The following is a 19579-nucleotide window of genomic DNA, read 5'->3' as shown; positions in this document are numbered from 1 at the left end:
GTCCAAACCTGTGCCCTCTTGTGCTATAATGTACTTTAGGAGTTTTACTTGCATAACATCTGAGCAGTTAAAACTCAACCCCAGGTTTACTCCAAAGAAGGATGCGTTGCTGTAAACTGCAAATTAGAAATGTGTGAATAACTCTGCAGTTTCTACCATCAAGAAGCATCAGTCCTGGGGCTATTCCTAACAGGAGCAATTGCAGATCAATGCTCATTTTAAATACTTTGTTTTTTCATTGTAAACAGCATGCTAGATTTAGAATAACTCTTCTATTTCCTACACTTTTTGAATTCTTTTCTTTTATTTTATTTTTGGCTGCATTGGGTCTTCGTTACTGTGCACGGGCTTTTCTCTAGTTGCAGTGAGCAGGGACTGCTCTTTGTTGAGGTGCGCCGGCTTCTCATTACGGTGGCTTCTCTTGTTGTGGAGCACAGGCTCTAGGTGTGCAGGCTTCAGTAGTTGTGGCTTGTGGGCCCTAGAGCACAGGCTCAGTAGTTGTGGCTCACAGGCTTAGTTGCTCCGCGGCATGTGGGATCTTCCCGGACCAGGGCTCGAACCTGTGTTCCCTGCATCAGCAGGCAAATTCTTAACCACTGCGCCACCAGGGAAGCCCTCTTTGAATTATTTAGGAAAGCTATTTTTCTTTTTTAGTGCTAGACCAAATGCTCTTTAAATTTTTTGTTATTGAAAATTTCAAATATAGGTAAAAGTAGAGAAAAGGGTATAATCCTCCATGCTATTACCTGTGGATCAGATATTTATAATGCAAAAAAGTAGTCATTTTTTCCTGCCAAATATATGTCATAGGGATTTTCCAAACTTGCAGGTGGAGTTGGAAATAATATTCTGAAACTCATGGAAGAGAATACGTCAGGAGAGCATTTGCTCTAAGAGAACAGTAAGGAGAGGATTTTTCCCACACACACCCTGGCCCCCCTTCTACAACGTTAAGGAACATTTGTCTTCCCAGGGGGAAGTCAAACTGAATATGAGAGGATCCTGGCAACTAGAGCTATACAGAGACCTTGGTCGGAAAGCTGGCAGATTAGTTTTAAATTTATTTTTATTTAAAGTTCTTGATTTCTTTCACTGTTATAAGATGAGGGGAATTTTCGTAATTGTGCTGTTTGCTCAGTGCAGTCAGACCTTCTTGTGCCTACAGGCACAGTTACAGCTGCATAAAGGCTGAATTAAGATGGAGCCCTACCACTGAAAAGATTACGGTTGCCCCATCCCAACCCAGACACACAACTCAACACAATAACAAGACTAAGCTGTAAATTTAGGTAAGTGTAGAATAATAAGTCTTAAAAAGTTCTGGGCTTCCCTGGTGGCGCAGTGGTTGAGAGTCCGCCTGCCGATGCAGGGGACACGGGTTCGTGCCCCGGTCCTGGAAGATCCCACGTGCCGCGGAGCGGCTGGGCCTGTGAGCCATGGCCGCTGGGCCTGCGTGTCCGGAGCCTGTGCTCCATGGCGGGAAAAAAAAAGTTCTAACTCTTTCCCCCAACCCCTCATGATTAGGTCATTGCTTTTGAGGGGGAATATTTTAAATATCAAACCTTTGCCAAAAATCTGTCCTTTTTTGGTGCCTTTAATTTACTGGCACTTCCAGCACCTGTTAGCCTACCTCGTTTAACACTTCATATTTGAGAAGAGGGAGGGTAACGTTGGGGCGAGACAAGGTAGGAGGGGGTGAGTTGGCAGTGATGGAAAGGAAAGTCTAGTTAAACCCAGTCAGTCCCAACTCACTTCTTTCCAGTGGAAAAAGCATGTGAGTCTGTATGTCTGTTTGATTTTTTTTATATATTAAGGAGCATGAAAGTATGACACTGGAATATTATATTTCAACTTTTTAAGACTTATGTTTTTTTAAAAGAAAAACAATTATTGTCCTATGTTTAGGCAGGTAATATAATGGAAAAAATCCATTTATGATAACAACCAAGAATATAAAACATCCCAGAGTAAACAAATAATAAGGAATATACAGGGCCTATGTGAAGACATTAGATGTCTACTGAGATATAGTAAAGAAGACTGCAGTAAATGTAAGGACATCTCTTAAATAAGACAACTAAATATTTTAGAGAGTCATAGTCTCCCTAGATTAATCTATAAATTCAATATAAGCCCACACTTTATTTTATTTTTTTAATAATATCTAATTTTATTTATTTTTGGCTGTGTTGGGTCTTTGTTGCTGCGCACGGGCTTTCTCTAGTTGTGGTGAGCGGGGGCTACTCTTCGTTGCGGTGCGCGGGCTTCTTATTGCGGTGGCTTCTCTTGTTGGGAGCACCGGCTCTAGGCGCGCAGGCTTCAGTGGTTGTGGCGCACGGGCTTAGTTGCTCCGTGGCATGTGGGATCTTCCCGGACCAGAGCTCGAACCCATGTCCCCTGTATTGGCAGGTGGATTCTTAACCACTGAGCCACCAGGGAAGTCCCTAAGCCCACACTTTAAACAAAGTTGAAATGCAAATGGCAAACTGAAAAAAAATTTGAAACAATATAGTACACAAATATTTAATGTTTCTAATTCACAGAGCACACTTAAAGTAAATCCAGTAAGAAACAGCCCACAAGGCCTAAATGGAGATTTCACAAAAGAATATAAATGCATAAATAAAGAGATCTTCAACCTCAGTAGTATCTGAAGAAAAACAAGTAAAAGCGAGATACCATTTTTCGTTTATCAGACTGACAAAGGTTTCAACATTAATAATAGTGGTGAGGGTGTAGGGGAATAGGTACCATTGGGAATATAAATTGCTCTTTTGTGGAGAGCAGTTTTGCAAATATGTCAGAATTTTGTATATTTTTTGACCCAAGAATTCTACTTCTGGGAATTTAAGCTAAAAAAAAAATTACAAATACATGTATTTGTAAAAGGTATATTGTGCAGGGCACAAAACAGAAGAACTCACCTAAATGCTCATCATCAGTTAAATAAAGTGCTATGTTACCCATCCATATAAAGGAGTACTATGAAACCAGTAACCCAGGAGGATAAAAAGTATCATGTAGATCTATAGTTTTTGTTAAAGACAGGTATCTTGGGATTCCCTGGTGGCGCAGTAGTTGGGAATCTGCCTGCCAATGCAAGGGACATGGGTTCCAGCCCCAGTCCGGGAGGATCCCACATGTCGCGGAGCAACTAAACCCGTGTGCCACAACTACTGAGCCCGTGGGCCACAACTACTGAGCCCGCGGGCCACAACTACTGAAGCCCGCGCGCCCAGAGCCCCTGCTCCGCAACAAGAGAAGCCACCGCAATGAGAAGCCCGCGCACCGCAACGAAGAGAAGTCCCCACTCGCCGCAACTAGAGAAAGCCCACATGCAGCAACGAAGACCCAATGCAGTCAAAAATAAAATTAATTAATTAATTTTAAAAAAAAGGAAACTTCTGTATACTGTGGAGAGAAATTACTAGCTTTCAGAATAGCAGTTTATAAAACTACATGTACAAACAGAATATTTATAAAATATAAATTAATATACTATTAAAAATATAATAAAAATATATTAATGGGTACATAGAGAAATGGTCTAAAGTGTGTTTGCTGAATGTTAACAGTGATCATTTGAGGAAGCTCTTTACCATTTTTTACTTTATACTATTTATGCTTTCTCAGTATTGTTATAAAAATGTTTAATACCATGCATATACCATTTTCATAATCAGAAAAAAAAGAAGTAGGCTTCCCATGAACTCTGGCTCATTCTGTGTGGTTTCAGGCAAGGACAGAGCACATCCACTTAGGAGGATGACCCTTGTGAAGTGAGTTCAGAAAGAGAAAGCTAATGCCGCGCACTGTCTTCTTCACAGCTGCCAAAGACCCACTGAAGAGCTTCTGGTGGGAGGGAAGCGATTGCATGTGGCTTCCATACTTTTATTTGAAAGCACCTAATTCATATGGAACAAAGTGGTAGGATGGTTGTCCAGGATGGTCTTCCAGCACATTGCCTAGCCATGTAGACCAGAGCGTCCCTCGGTCAGACTCAGTGGAGAGGTCAGTCATGACAATGAAGGGAAGAGGAAACTGGAGTTGCTGTTCATGGGTTCACATCTGTCTCTCTCCATGTTCCTTATCAGATTCTTTCTTTTGATGCAGCTGGAACAAGATGATTTGCAGCTATTTCTAAAGGCCAGTTCTGCTTTTTCTTTTTCTCCTTCTCTTCTTCACTTCCTAGGAGCCATCAGCGGGTGAAGACATGATGGTTGTCCAAAGTGAGTGCTGTGTCCTCATCCATGCTGCGGTATATTTGTATAGATACCATTTGCCTGATCATACCCTTGGGGCCCTGTCTCATTTACAGCTGGGCTCCCCAAATTTTATTCTTTCTTCTCAAATGAAAAAGTTTTCATAGATTTCCATCTAATGCTTTTTTTTAAACTACAGTTTGGTATCTCAGAAATCTGTCCCTGTGGGCGTTCACTTAGATTCTGAAAACAGAGCTAGGGTCTTGAAGTGGTTTCCGAGTAAATAATGAAACATGTGTTCAAAGTCTGTAACTCTTCCTTCTCCTTAACCACATCCTAGATAACCCGCCAATGGTGAGTGTCATTTGTGTGAATAGATTCTCCAGTTTTAGTTTTCAAGGCCATATTTTAAATTCTAGCTGTCTGAATGATTAATGTGACTAGGAAAATACTGTTGACCCATTTAAATCATGTCAGGCAACATCCATTGCTCATCTACATAATGAAATACACACTAAACATTACATCTTAGGTGTGGGAGCCAGTGAACTACAAAATAATGTTTTACTCCTCTAGCTTAAGAAATAAAATAGAAGACATTAGGACTAACTGTAGCATTAAATATTAAACTATTCAAATGGTAATTGTCAGTGAAAATCACCTATAAACTGAAACAGCTGATAGCATTACTGCTTCAGTAGCTAATTAGAAGGGGGGTCATTACACTCAACAGTGTGAGTTTAAGAAAAGTCTTTATGTCAAAGCATGTTTTAATATTATTTGACTATTATGAGATTTATTGTATACAGCTGAGTTGTTTCAATTGTTAATCAGTAGTTGTGAAAATAGTTTGCTGAAAAATTAGGAAAAATTGTTTGATATTTTTATCATGGTTTCATTAAATTGGGCCATGAATAATTTTAAAGACAGCTGATTTATAGTTGAAACTATTTTGATCAATGATCAGATAACAAAGATAAGCTTTGACTACTTTTGAAATATTTAAATTTTGTAAGGACATCAGTTTGCATAGTGTTTAAATAAGTGGAAATTTTAAAGGCACTCAATTTAGGCTATCACGTTACCATGGTTACACCTTTGCACGTTATATTGTGTATCTCACGTAAATAGATCTGTGAGTCACTGATAATTATTTGGTTTTTTTTTTTGTTCTTTTGGTAGCTCTGTACTTAGCTGAATTTAATACAGTTCACACGGCTTGCTTTGGTTTTTATATTTTAGTGTTTGTGATTGACAGTGATTGAGCATTTCTTATGCAGTGCTTGCCTTTTTTGTCATAAATGATGTACGTTGGTAGTGCTTGAAATATAAATACGTTCTTATATTACTGTTTAATAAACAGGAATTTTTATGCAAAGGAGACTTCTTGGTACATTTAAACAATAAGATTCGGTGAGCTCTAGAATATTTCTATTAAATAGTCAAACAAATGTGTTTAAACTCTTACAAACTAAGTTACTGAGGTTACCAAGGACAACGTAACAGTTTATGGCTAAGCATAACATTGACTGAACACTATTTAATAACAGAATAAAAATAACATTCTGCTGTCTCAAAATTATTTGCGGTAAGGAGCTTTACAGGGGATGTGTTCACTCCCAAGTAGAATCTTTCTAAAACATACTTCTCTCATCCCACCCTTTGCACAAATATAAAATCTATTCCATATACTAATGTGTTTGGAAGGATATGATTCTTGAATAAAGCTGGGATCGTTTATGCTTCTAAATGGAAGAAGAGATTTTCCTTAGACTTTACCATCAGCTTTCTAGCAAGGCCCCACCAAGAACTCTCAGAAAAATGTCAAAATTAGGCTGTACATGATTCATCCTACTGAATTTAAGCCTTCTCTCAATACACTACAATCATGAGATGCCGTCTGGTTTATAAAGTGTTTATACATCTGCAGTCTCATTTGATGGTCAGGGTGGTCCTGTGATAAAGGCAGGAGAGGACCAGTGCTTTGGATAGCATGGTTTTTAAGTAGCAGTTCTGGGACCCAACCTAGGATCTCATGAATATTTTGTGAAGTACTTACTTTGTGAATTATCCAAAACACATTTTGACGTTCAGGCTGGTTTCTACCTACTGATCAGTCCATTTTAGAGTGACCTTCTCCCATACATACTCAGGCAACCAGTGATCATAATTACCATTTATCGAGTGCTTACCTTGTGCCACTCTCCATACCTCATGTCATACAGTTATCATAGCAACCCTGTGAAGAAGGTATTGTGATTCCTGTTAACGGATGAGCAAACTAAGGCTTAGAGAATTTAACTAACTTGTCCAAGTAAACCAACTAATGCTCAGAGAAGGGAAAACAATTTAAACAAGAACTCAAGTAAATATAATTAGAAAGGCACACCTTTCAGAGGAAAATCCCATGGCACATTCACAAGCAAAATATAAAGTGTTTGAAATTCTACTATTTATTTTTACCTCCAAATGGGCTATGTTTTATCTTGGCATTTTTGTTTTTGTTTTATAACACTCTGGTAGAACTATAGTTCAAAAAGTGTTCACATTAGACAATAGCATGCTTCAGATATTGTACACATTAAATATTTCAGGACTGTGGCTCTACTGAAGACTTTAATCTAAAAATGAGATGATGAATTTTTCATTCCACCAAGTGTGAATGACCTTGGTCAGCTACGGATTTCAAGTAATATTGTGTTTTCAGCTATGAGAGGCAGCCTGCTTTATACAGGTAAAGAGTACACATTTGGGTAGTGGTGGCAGTGGTTTTCATTTTTAATCTTTAGTACAGAAAATAATGATTTTATAGCTGAGCATCCACATCTGAAAAATAAAAAATACAAGAGCCAATTTGTAAGCAGGCTTCTGTGGGACGCCCCTTTTAAGCCTGTACCATTTTAATACATTGTACTTTTTGCATTAATTCTTAAAGCAATGGAGCTGTTATTTCTTCATGTGGTTAACTAAGGCTACATAGCTGAATTAAATATAAAGTTGTTTGTGGCAACATAACTACATCACTTCAAAAAGCTACCTTCAGATAATTCGGAACTTTTTTCTTTTGCTAAAGAGGCTACTGTGTATTTTCTCTTTATTTTTTGTGAAAATGACTCCTTGATGAGTGATCCTGGCTTCTCTTGTCTTGAACCTGTGTAATCTCAACTGCAGAAGCTGAAAATATATTGTTTTCCTGGAGCTTAGCTTTCTTATTTTCGGTTGTGATTATTGACCTACCTAACTACCTACCACTTCTATTGCCTGGTTACAGGGCAGAACTCCCACGATTGTCAAAATACCACCGTAGGATTTATATTCAAATGGTTTCTTTTTGTTCCATGCCTTTCACTTGGAGCTGTACAGTGAAAGCATTCTCAGGAAAATATTAAGATTTTTTTGGGTTTTGTAGGAGTTTTTTGGTAATGATACTGTAGTTTGGGTCAAAGCTCTGAGCTATTTTATACCAATTATTTGCATAAATAACTTTAAAGGGCTCATAAAAAAAAGAAAAAAGAAATGCATCCAACAATATAACTAGAGCATGTTGCATATAGAATTCAGTTGACCCTGTTGTGAGAGGAAGATTAAAATTACAGTCTTTTCAAAGGCTTTAGTACAATTGAAAAATATTCATACTAAAGCTGTGCCTTTGATCATAAATTATAAGTCCCAACATCTTCTATTACTGGCTATTTTTAACCAAATAACTAATATTTTGAGTAGTATTTTACATGACAGTAGTATTTAAGAATAGTCTTTTTTAAAGAATTAAAGAAGGACTTTCTTATTATGTCAGTTTTTTGTAAACTCATGATACTTTCATACAGACTTTCTCTAAAATTGAATTCCATGTGTTATTTCTGTGAAACTGCTCTTTCTGATGCTTACTTGTGTGCTTTAATATAAATTTTTTTCTATGTTTTCCTCTTCTTTAACCCAAGTATGTGAGGTAATAGGAATGTTTTTTTGAGAGACTTTGGAAAGTTGAAGTTTGCCAGATGTTCTGTGCTAACCTAGAAGTGTGCCTTCTCTGGGTATCAGGACTGTGTGAAATTCTTTCCTGTTACTTTGACAGAATGAATGTTTGCTTTTGGGTCATTTTGGTGTCGTACTTCTACTCTGATCAGAGCTTGACTTTTATTCTGTATTTAAATGATACTACGGCATCCAGAAAATCTGGCAAAGAAAATGATATTTTGATGACATTTTTCACAGGGCTCAACTGGAATGAATTATTACATTTTAACCACAGCCCTAATAAACAGCTTCTTTATTTCCTGTGAAAGGGTACAATATTTCTTTGTCCAAGAAGTTGCCTGAGTATATGTATTGTTGAAGTGCTAAAAAGCTGCTTTTCTCTAAACTTTAGCTGAGACACAATGGGATTTTCTAAGCATATACTATTTCAGTGTGACTCAATATTTTATGATTATAAAGAGGAATTTAAATTCAAATTTTGAACTAAACGTTTTTCATCTTAAATGGAGAAATTTCATACAGCAGTCCTAGTTCCTTTTACAGATTAATCATTTCTGTGTAACTTCCACTTATCCACAAAATGATCTGCTTTTAGATGTAGGTTTTGTGTTCCTACTATAATCTTTGACACTCCTCCCCTGGCTATGATTGGGCCGGCCTAAAGGAACTTTTTTCTAGGTTCACAAACATGAGTCTACTTTATTAAATAGGTATGTTTATTGATCTGTGTTTCTAGAATAGGTTGGGTTGTTTTTGTCACCCAAGAAGAGGGGAATGCTTTTCGTTTAAATCACAGATCCCTAGGTGATGCTAGTGATGTAAATTATGAATAACAACATATTATCCAATTAGCTTTTGTTAAGAAGCAAAATGAAGTATTTTTCCTAAACCCATTTCTGAACTTGTCATTGACATTATACTCTATCAGTTGCTATTGATACATTTTGTTAAAAAGGAAGAGGGATGTAGCACTGAGCCAACTTCCTGATGGAGCCTTGGGGAAGGTCATGTTTTGCCATGACCTGGGCATCATTCTTGAATGTTGTTATTATTGGTAGGGGGTGCCCTCAGGCCGCCACCCTTCCTCTTCCCAGAAGTGCTCTATGGCTGGCTTTCCAGCTCATCTTCTTTAGAACCAGGACTCCCAGGCTCTGGTTTATAGGCTTGATGATGAGTTACATCCACAGCCTCATATGTGTGGTGAAGACTACTATCTCACCTTCCTCTGACTACTTAGTGTTATTAGTTGTAGTGGCCCAATTCTAATATGAGTATGATAAAGTCTCATAGAAATTGCAAACTTAGAGCTCTAAGCAACTCGGACAGATTTTTATGTTTCAGCATAAAAGTGACTTGTGATTTTGTGTCACGTAAAATACTTTACACATTTCTTTTTTTTTATTTCTGTGGAATCTTTGTTACTGTTTTAGCCATCTTAGCTATAAATAACTTCAAGGACAACCCTGTTGCATGTCGAGTAGAATCTTTATTTCAGATAAGTGTTTATGCCAGCGTACTTTAGACTTGACTATGTGCGTTATTTTGAGCATTAAAGAAAATGATCTGTTTTCCAACACCTGCATAACAATTGGCCTGTATCCTCTTGAGAAATGTTGTTTAATAAACACTGTAGCTTTATCGTCCAGAGGCTGTTGCCGGATGCTGTTGCCAAATGCTGTTAATTAAGAAAAAAAAAGGGGTTTTTTACAGGTTTGTGAAACAGATCCACTCTTCTCCTGGTAATGGCATCTTAGCTTGAAATCCAGGAAGTAATGGTGTATGGTGTCCATATCCATGATTTTCTGAATTGGAGAAAAAGTGTGGAAAGCATCTGGGGAAAAGGAGGCTCTTTACCAGCTTGTTTCCTGTAAGCTCAATTGGAAGACCTTGTCCGTGCAAATAGATTTCAAAATAGAGCCTGCCCTTTGACTGTCTCCATAATTACATGGCTTGCTCTGTATTTTATTTGGCAGTCAGAGCAGTTAACCCCTGGAAGGAAGGGGCTGATGGCATGGGCAGCTTAGCTCCCGAGACATGTCCGTGGGAATGAATAAAGCACTGTTTGGAGAAGCTCATAGCTAAAAGCACGCCAGAACTCAACCAAAACTTTTAAAAAACAAGTTTAATAATGTCTGTTATGATTGGTTTAAAAACTTACTTTGTCCTTATTGTGTAGATTATAGAGAGGTATTAATTGTTTTTTAAAAAATGGGAGTTGGGGGAGTTCCTTGTTGCTTTGATGTAATCAACATCTGTCAACAGAATGAATTTGCTTTTGTTTAGTTCCAAGGGCCCTTGTCCTTAAGCTCTGCCCAATCAGTATCTGCTTCAGCCTGGGGCATTCCCCTAGCCGTTTTGGGTTTTTTTCCCTTCTTTTTCTTCTTCTTCTTCTTCAACAGATGCACAGGTTATTTCTTGTGAAATGTGAGCTTCCCTTCTGCGTTATAGTCTCCTTGATATGGGAAGGAACTTTCTTTCTCATTTACTCTTAAAACATGTACCTCTTACTACTAGATTATAAAAATCAATGGGAGTTACAGAGAGTGAGGCAGACTATTTAATTTTCCTTTCACGACATTTGTGCAAGTTATCGAACCTATCAAGCGGACAATGTTTTAGGTCAGGAAATATGAGACATGGCTGCATTCGCCGTGCTGTAAGAGCCTGTACTCCTACCCTGGGTAATTGGTTGGAGTTCATGAACTGTGATCTTTCTGTGGTTCTAAATCAGCACCTTGAAAATGTATTTCTGTGGTACAGTCCCTCCTGAGCCTACTGTAGGAAGCAATATTTCTAAACAGTTAAAAATATCTTGAATTGCTGTCACAAGTTGCTTTTTTTTAGAGTTAATGTATTATTTTAGCAAATCCTTTGATTTAAAATTAAAATCATCAATGAGTGTAAGAGCCATATTTGAAAATGAATTAGCAAAACGTTGTTTTCTCTTAGTAATCATAAATCATTTAAATCTGGCAGGCATTCCTCCCTTCATCCAAAATAATTGCCTCCATTTGTAAAATCAATTAGATGTTGATATGCTATAAATAATAGTTTTGTTACTAGACTTTGACATTTGCTGATCATTACGAAAAAATACATTCAGCAAGACATTTTACAGGGTGTCTTTTAAATTACATAGTATCTCTGGTTGACATTGTTGGCTAATGTAAAGTGATACGGGCTACTTTATTGTGTTGTTTTCTACCCAGATACTTGAAGCCTCTGAAACATACCGTAACTGAGGATTGATGGCACTCTGGAGGGTGAAAGTGCTTGCCTGGAAACGTACAGTGAAACATAGAGGTGTTGGTAGCCCACACTTGAGTACAAATGTACTTTGTTCAGTTTTACAACTGCTTAAGATAATAAGCATTAATAGGCATTTTAAATGTCTCTTTGGAAGTTCATTCAGAACTCTCTCTTAAAAATACTTGTTGACCAAAAGAAAACTTGCATTTCCGAGGGTAAAATCGGCTTAATTAAGGGTCATTAGTAGAGGTGCACATAAAAACCCAGGGCTCAGTGGGTGAAATGGAAGCTTTTCATTATGTGGTATAGAATGCACGCGCAGATAACAATTAAAATGAACCCTGAGTAAGAGGCCAGTGAATATAGGGCATGTCATGTGCAGCAATATTAGTTATTTTAAATGCATTCTTCCCCCATCATACTTGAATTCTGTAGTCCCACCTTTCAGACTTAATCTGTAAAGGGAAATAAAATGCAGCTTTTAGAAATTGATGTTATTACCGAATATGAAAATATTTCAAACTGTAACCTAGATTTACATTTCAAATACAAACTTAGAATATGAAAAATGTGCTGCAGGATCCAAGGGTCATATAGCAATTTCAATAGACATTCAGGCCGCACAGCGTGCTCCTCCGTGGAAGGAAAGAAGCAGTTGCTTATAATTTTTGACATTCAGCTCAAACTAGGAGCTAACAGAATTTTTATGACACTGAAAATAAATTCTTGTTATTACCTGTGATAACAGTAAGTATTCTAGTATTCATAACTAATAACGTATAGATTTACTGCCTAAGAAAACCTTATATAGAGTTTCTGTTACATAATTGACAGTAACAACACTCGCTATGATCATGTCTTTTAAGATCAAATTAGTCCAAAGCAGCTCCTTGCTGATCTGGGGCTCTCCTCTTCTGAGGTTTCTGATGATTTCCTACTGGCATCTCCTAAACTTCAGATTAGTCAACTTAACCCTTGTTTCCTAAAAATAACTTTAACAAAAGAGGGTTTGCTGTGAGTCCTGGGTGAATGATGATGCCCAGAAGACCGAGGGGCCAGTCCCGAGGCTGATGGAAACCTGCCTGGTGTCCCTGCCTCTGATGATGGACATCATCAAATTAGCTGTGTAACACTGACAGTAGCAAGTTGGAAGTTACATGTAGTTATTAGAAGGTATCAGCAGTTCTTCTATTTAGTTATTTTTTTAATTGAAATATAACAGATGTATAACATATGTGTTCATTTTGGATGTACAAAGCAGTGCTTCTACAAAGAAAGGAAATATATAGGAAATTCAACAAACCTTTTCTAGACTGATCTATAGCAGATAATGTAGTTTGTGACCCTGAGTATAATTGGGATGGGGGATTTTAATTTTACTCCCTCTGCATTTAGAAAATTTGTTAATTGCTATTTATGAATTACACTATGATAAGCAAAGTTGAGGATCTCCCCCCGCATTTTTTGTCATGTTAATTGGAGAGCCATTATCTTCTAAAGGCACATATTGATGTAAGACCATTTCTTCATTTCACCTGTGAAAACACTAAATTGTTGGGGTTTTTTTTCTGGTTTGTAATGAATAGTTAGTAGAATAAACACGGCATGGTACCTTATTATCCTGTTACTTTGTGACAACATTTATAGGGTGTCTTTTATCAGATTGAAAGAAAAGATTTTGCTTCCAATAAAAATGTATCTTATGGAAGTGGAGTTGCTGAGAACACTGCAAAACCATAATTGTCAACAGATTGGATATGTTCAGGCTGTGTTCCCAATGTTTAAGTCATGTGTGGAGGTGCTTGCCTCTTTCTGGCAGTGAGCCTGTTATTTAGCAGAACAGGTATGTTGGCGACACTGTTCATTCTAGAAGTGAATGTCTGAGAAGCCTCATTCAGATCTCCTAGTAGAGACCTGATGACTTCATGCGTTGAGTTTAAGAACATTGGAAAGATTCCCCCTGTAATGACTGTGTACTTGAACTTGATAATACTGATAAAGATGACCTCTCTTTCATGTTATCAGCTGCATTGAAAAAAATCTACATGAGTCCTAAAATTGATCAGACTCTACATCGTCCCATTGCCTGGAACATAGCATGACAGTCAGAAGCTGCTGAATGAAGGCACACATTGTCAGAGCTAAAAGAGACCTCAGGGACTTCCCTGGTGGCGCAGTGGTTAAGAATCCGCCTGCCAATACAGGGGATGGGTTTGAGCCCTGGTCCGGGAAGATCCCACATGCCGCGGAGCAACTAAGCCCGTGCACCACAACTACTGATCCTGCACTCTAGAGCCCACGAGGCACAACTACTGAAGCCCGTGCGCCTAGAGCCGGTGCTCCCAACAAGAGAAGCCACCGCAATGAGAAGCCCGCACACCACAACCAAGAGTAGCCCCAGCTCATTGCAACTAGAGAAAGCCCGTGCGCAGCAACGAAGACCCAACGCAGCCAAAATAAATAAATAAATTTATATTAAAAAAAATAGACCTCAAAGATTATGAAGTTCACTCCCTCATTTTACTAAACCTTCTGTAGCAGTTGATAGTGTCTGTGAAGTGCTCAGCACAGAGCTTGGCACCAGTAGGCTCTCAGCCAGTGTTCACTGCTGTTGTTACTGCCCGAGGTCACACAGTTAGCTCCTGGCAGGACCAGGAGCAGAACCTCTAGCTCCAATGCGGTGTCATTCGGGCCCATTTTTCATCAGGAATATCACCATCTGTTATAATCGAATGTATTTGTTTGCTTCTTGTCTGTGTCGCACCACGGAATATGAGCTCCCTGAGGCAGGGACTTTGTCACCTGGTTCACCTCGTGTCCAAAGCATGGCATGTAGGAGGAGCTCAGTAAGTAATTGTCAAATAAAAGAATAAGTAAATTTCAAGGCCCACAGGTAAACATGTTGAGTGTTGAGAAGGGAAAGGAAAAGACATTAACATTTTTGGGGTGGCTACTTTTTAATTTTTTTATTTTTTTGGCCACACCACATGTCTTGCAGGATCTCAGTTCCCCGACCAGGGATTGAACCCAGGCCATGGCAGTGAAAGCCTGGAATCCTAACCACTAGGCCACAAGGGAACTCCCCCATAGAGCGCCTACTTTTAAAAGATGGTTTAGGGATATGTGTTATCTCAACTAATGTTCACAACAACCTGGTGGTGAGGAAAGCACTACTATTCCCATGTAATGGTGAAGAAATGGGGCTCAGAAGTTTTGGTAATTCAGATCTGACTTCAAAGCTCATGTTATTTTCACTACCACAATGCCTCCCAGTTAAATCAGTTCTAAGACTTTTCATGAAAAATACCTTCATTCTGAATGTTGGCTGGTTCCATGATGTTTATTTTTTTTTCATGATTAAAAAAAAATTTCTTTGAAATTGAATCCCTGAAAAAACACATGCTATAGCAAAGCATACCAGCTACTAGAGCCCGTGCACACTGTTGAAAGGCAGCTTGGAGCGGCAGACACAGCCCTGGATTCAGACTTCGAGGACTCTAGCTGGGGCCACCAGAGGTGTGAGCCTTTGTTCCTCATCCATAAACTAGTGACATCAACAGCTGCCCGCCTCCCTAACAGCACTGGTAAGACTTAATGTGTGTGGAGCACCTAGCACTGTGCTTAATTAAAGAAACTGGCCATTAAGTGTTAACCACTATTATTGTTTTCTATTTCTATTAGTGTTATTGTTATTAATAGTCATCATAATACATGCTTTTCTCAGAAGGGAAAACACTTGGGAGCTTGTCTTTGGTCCTACCTAGGGATGCAGTTAGGGAGCCCAGAATCATGGATTGATTCCACCTGAGCCTTTCCTTGGCTTTAACTGGGACCCAGATTTTTCCATTCTGTGTCCACAGACTGCCCAGCCAAACCTCTACAGCATGTATTTGGTCAGCAAAGGGAGTTTGGCTTGAGAAAGAGGATGGATTAGGTCAACCCATCACCACTTTTGCAAAAAAAAAATAATAATAGTGGTAACTTTTACTAGTTTTGTGAGGCCTTTTACATTTTCAGAGTGTGTCCTTGTGTGTTGTTAGCTCATCTTTTTCTCACGCATGAGAGAGCAGTATACTTCATGAAGGCAACTGGACCTGCTTTCCCGCAGCTTTGGCACTCTGGCAGAGTTACTTACCTTTGTGTGCTTCCGTATCTTCAACTGTGGAATGAGTAATAACAGTTTACAGTTTACAGGGTTCTCAGGAAGATTAATGAGCTACCATATGTAAAGGGCCTAGCATAGTAATTGACGTACAATAAGTTCTCAGTATTAGAAGCTATAGTGAAGCCCAGGGTTTCTTTCTCATTTTACTTTTCAAGTATTCTTGAAGGAACTACCATTTTTGGGGGCATCTACTAAAGGCAGGGCACTTTCACAGACTTTATTCCAATTAATTCTCACTTGAGACTCAAAACAAGACACTTGCTCAGGGCCACACAGCTACCAAGTAGTAGAGCTGAGATAGAAGTCCAGGCTTCTGCTTTCCAACCATCTGCTTTTACTAGGAAACTACCCTGCCCCTCATAGACAATTAACATCCTGGGGCTGGTGGTGTTGTCTTTAGGGAAATGTTGTACTTTACAAGCTTTAGGGAATATGTACCTGCCTCTATCAAGCAACTTTTTTTTTTTTTAAAGAAGTGATATTACTGGCAGCATTTTGTCTGGTATTTGGAATTGTTTAAAATAATACCTGAAACACCTCTGTAAGTTTGATTCAACAATGTTACTTTCAGCTTTCTGGAAGAACATAATTGAGTGAAACTTAGGACACTGAATCAATGACTATAGGGGTTGGTTTGCTTCTGCGCCTTTTTCCCATTTTTCCTTTCTCCCACTTAGAGATCTTGAGTTTTGGGGCTAATACTCACCTGCAATTTGTGTTTCCATTATGTTTCACAGCTGAAAGATTACTCTAGGCCAGTAATTCTCAAACTTTAGTGTGCATGAGAATCACTCTGGTGAGGGATTGTTAAAACACAGATTGCTGACCACATCCCAGAGTCTGAGTCAGTAAATTGAGGAGGGGCCCAAGAATTTGCATCTTTTCCCCATGTGATACTAATATGCTGGTCCGGGTACCACATTTCGAGAACCAGTGCTCTAGACCAGGAGTCGACAAAATTCTTCTCTAAGGGGCAGGTAGTAAATATCTTAGGCTTTGTGAGCCATATGTTCTCTGTCACAACTACTCAACTCTGCCACTGTCGCTCAAAAGCAGCCATGGCTAATTGTAAGTGAATGAGTGTAGCTATGTTCCAATAAACCTTTATTTATGGGCACTGAAATTAGAATATTGTATAATTTCACGTTACAAAATATGATTTTTTTCAACCATTTATAAATATAAAAATCACTTTTAGGTTGGGGCTATATAAAAATAGGCAGCAGGGCAGATTTGCCCTTTGGGCTGTAGTTTGCCAACCCCTGACATGCAATTATGGCATGTTGGGGATTTTTAAAACTATTGTTTTAATTATAAAAGTAATGCAAGTGAATGTTTTTAAAAGTCAATCAGTATAGAAGAAAACAGAAGAAATCAGTAAGTCTTCCTCCCCACCCCAGCCCCAATCAGATACCCCAGAAATAACCACTGTTGCTGAATATCAATTTTCAGAAATTTTATAGGCATATACAAGCCTGTCTAAATGTATAAGTTCTTTTTACATGAGCTTTTTACATAAGCTCCTTTTAATGAACTTTTAATATGTACTGCTCAGCATTTGCTATTTTCCTAACACTATATTGTGACCTCTTTCAATGTCAATACATAGAGATGATTTAGCTTATTCTCTTTAATACCTCTATAGTTTTCTGTTGTATAGATTTACCATAATATATTTAACCAGTCCCCTACGATTGGACATTTGGATTATTTCCCATTTTTTTCTACCACAAACAGTGCTACAGTTCATCTTCAAACATCCATCATTGCATACAGTAGAGTCCTAGGAGATGAATTGCTGAGTCAAAGGATGTGTGCATTTAAAATTTTGATAGATATTTCTAAATTCCTGTTGTGGGTACTTTAGGACCCTACATTCGTTTTCTTTCAGGGTTACACCCTACAGTTTTGCTATTTAGTCTTTATCTGACTCGAGCATTCATTACAATGAATTTCAGTATAATGCCTCGCTGCACATGAACTTAACACAGAGTAGTAATCCTATCGAGGGCAAAAAGTGCAGCTGGTAATTTGTCCAGGAGTCGTGAAAGGAAAATGGCTTTAAAGAACATAAAGCCACCCAAACAGTGCCCTGAATCTAGGGTCATCCTGGACATGGCTGCTTTTAAGGTACCACAGCAGAAATTGCTCTTTTTATAGACCTGGTGTTTAGCAGATGTTTCTATATGTTTTTTACCCACTAGAATAGAGTTTTCCATTGTCAAACATTTATGTAAACATACTATTAGCTAATAAATATGCTTTGCTACTATTGTACTAGAACTCAGAATACCACTGCTTTCCTTTCTATTTGGAGCTTTTTCTTTTTTGAGCCAATAAAGGATTATAATAATGATCTAATAGACAACAATGCAACATCTTAAAATGTAGCACTAAGTAGTTTTTTTTTTTACTTAAGATATGTCTATTTCTGCTTCTAGGTTGTCACAGGATTTTCTCTTCATCACTCAATCATATCTACTTACACAAGCAGTCAAGCAGTCAACAAAGAAGAAATTTCTTTTTCCAAAGACAAAGAGAGATTTCACACAGTATAGTTTTGCCGGCTGCAGTTTCTTCAGCTCATCCAGTCCCTAAGGTACTGTATTGCCTATTATTTTTTTGCTGCTTTTTCCGGCCAAGATAAAGGTTAACTGCAGAAGCAATCAAGTGTTTTTGCACCTTTGATTTCTGAGGTGTTTGAATTATAATTTTTTAACTTGGTCTGTGATTTAAAACTGTGGTCTGGGAAGTTTTAACATCCTGCAGTTCTATAATATTCATTTTTTAAATAAAGCACTGAGCTTATAACTGCTTAATTCACTTAGAATTCAAGTTTCTATCATTAAAATTTCCATATTAAATTTCTACCATGAAGATAAGATTATAGACAATCTGTCCATTTTTCTAAAATGCAATGTAAAGGAGGTGTGGGGATCGTTTAGGAAGAACGAGAATAGGTGAAAGAAATAATAGATTTGTCACAAAAGTCACCTGCTTTCCCTCTTTTTCTGTTTTTTTGTTGTGTTTTTTTTTTTTTTTTTTGCAGTAAACCCACATTAAGTATATCATACTCCCTGAAGGTGAGTGGCCCATTTTTGTGACAAGGGCTGACAAGACAGGCCACCAGAGCCAGAGTATGTTTCTGGTATTTCTTTAGTAGAAAAGAAAAAAGAAGTCTCCAGAGAGGTGAATGTATTGTTTTAGAATTTCAGTGACAAGCCAACAGCCCTTCTGCCTGTGGTTGTAACCTGGCCAGATTGCAAAGAGAGAGGAGGCGGGGCTGTGGGAGACCGGGTGTGCTTTGTGGGTGCTGGTGGTAAAGCTGTAGCAGAGAAGATGCTCACCCCGAGCTCGGCTGCTGCAGCCCAAGCAATGGTGTTACTTGTGTCAGAAAGGCCCATCTGAACACAAGAACAAGTGAAGGTCCTTAAATCCTGCATGATGCAGTTCCCAAAGTGCAGAGCCCTAACCTCAGACCTTCCAGAGATGCTGTGATGTCCATTGAATAGCGTTATCTCTCTCAGCTTCCTGTCCCCAACTGCTGTGTAGCCTTACTGGGTACTGCTCAACAAAACTTATGTAGCAGTTGCCATAAATAGTTTGTAAAGAGCTGTGCAAAACCTTGGGACTGAAAGGAGCTCTGTGTGTAAGGTAGTATTTATTTTCTGAATACTGCCCACGGATTTAAGTTCGTGGTGGAGAATGTTCTCCAAGGGTGATCAGAGTTGAACATTTTGAGTTTTAGAGGAGGGGGGAGTTTGTTTGTTTTTGACAAATGATGGAAGTGTTCAAAGTATTTTTTATGTACTTGAAAAAAAAAGAAAGGAAAAGGAAAGAGAGCTGTTTCATTTTGTCCTCTAGTTCCTTCTTAGTTTGGGTACAGTTGCAAAGTGTAAGAGAAGTGCATATGTAATAGGCGTCCGTGAACTTGACAGTCAGCCTTTTACATATATTCATTGGGAGAGGGTGTTGTGAGCTATCC

The 19579-nt window shown here is 38.4% G+C and overlaps 1 protein-coding gene across 4 annotated transcripts in view; it reads left to right on the top strand.

Moving 5' to 3' along the window:
• Nucleotides 1-19579, top strand: part of METAP1D (methionyl aminopeptidase type 1D, mitochondrial) — an 80038-nt gene that overhangs the window by 44359 nt on the left and 16100 nt on the right. For all 4 annotated transcript variants that reach the window (XM_027128232.1, XM_027128239.1, XM_027128249.1 and 1 more), the window contains exon 2: nt 18036-18193. In XM_027128232.1, the coding sequence (XP_026984033.1) occupies nt 18036-18193 (158 nt within the window). The remainder of the gene's footprint in view (nt 1-18035; nt 18194-19579) is intronic.

Source organism: Aethalodelphis obliquidens, unplaced genomic scaffold (assembly GCF_003676395.1).
Source record: "Aethalodelphis obliquidens isolate GAN/ISIS:26980383/991018 unplaced genomic scaffold, ASM367639v1 scaffold2, whole genome shotgun sequence".
In the NCBI taxonomy this organism is placed as follows: domain Eukaryota; kingdom Metazoa; phylum Chordata; class Mammalia; order Artiodactyla; family Delphinidae; genus Aethalodelphis; species Aethalodelphis obliquidens.
The sequence above is the reverse complement of the archived record's forward strand: the minus strand, read 5'-3'. Positions and strand labels throughout refer to the sequence as shown.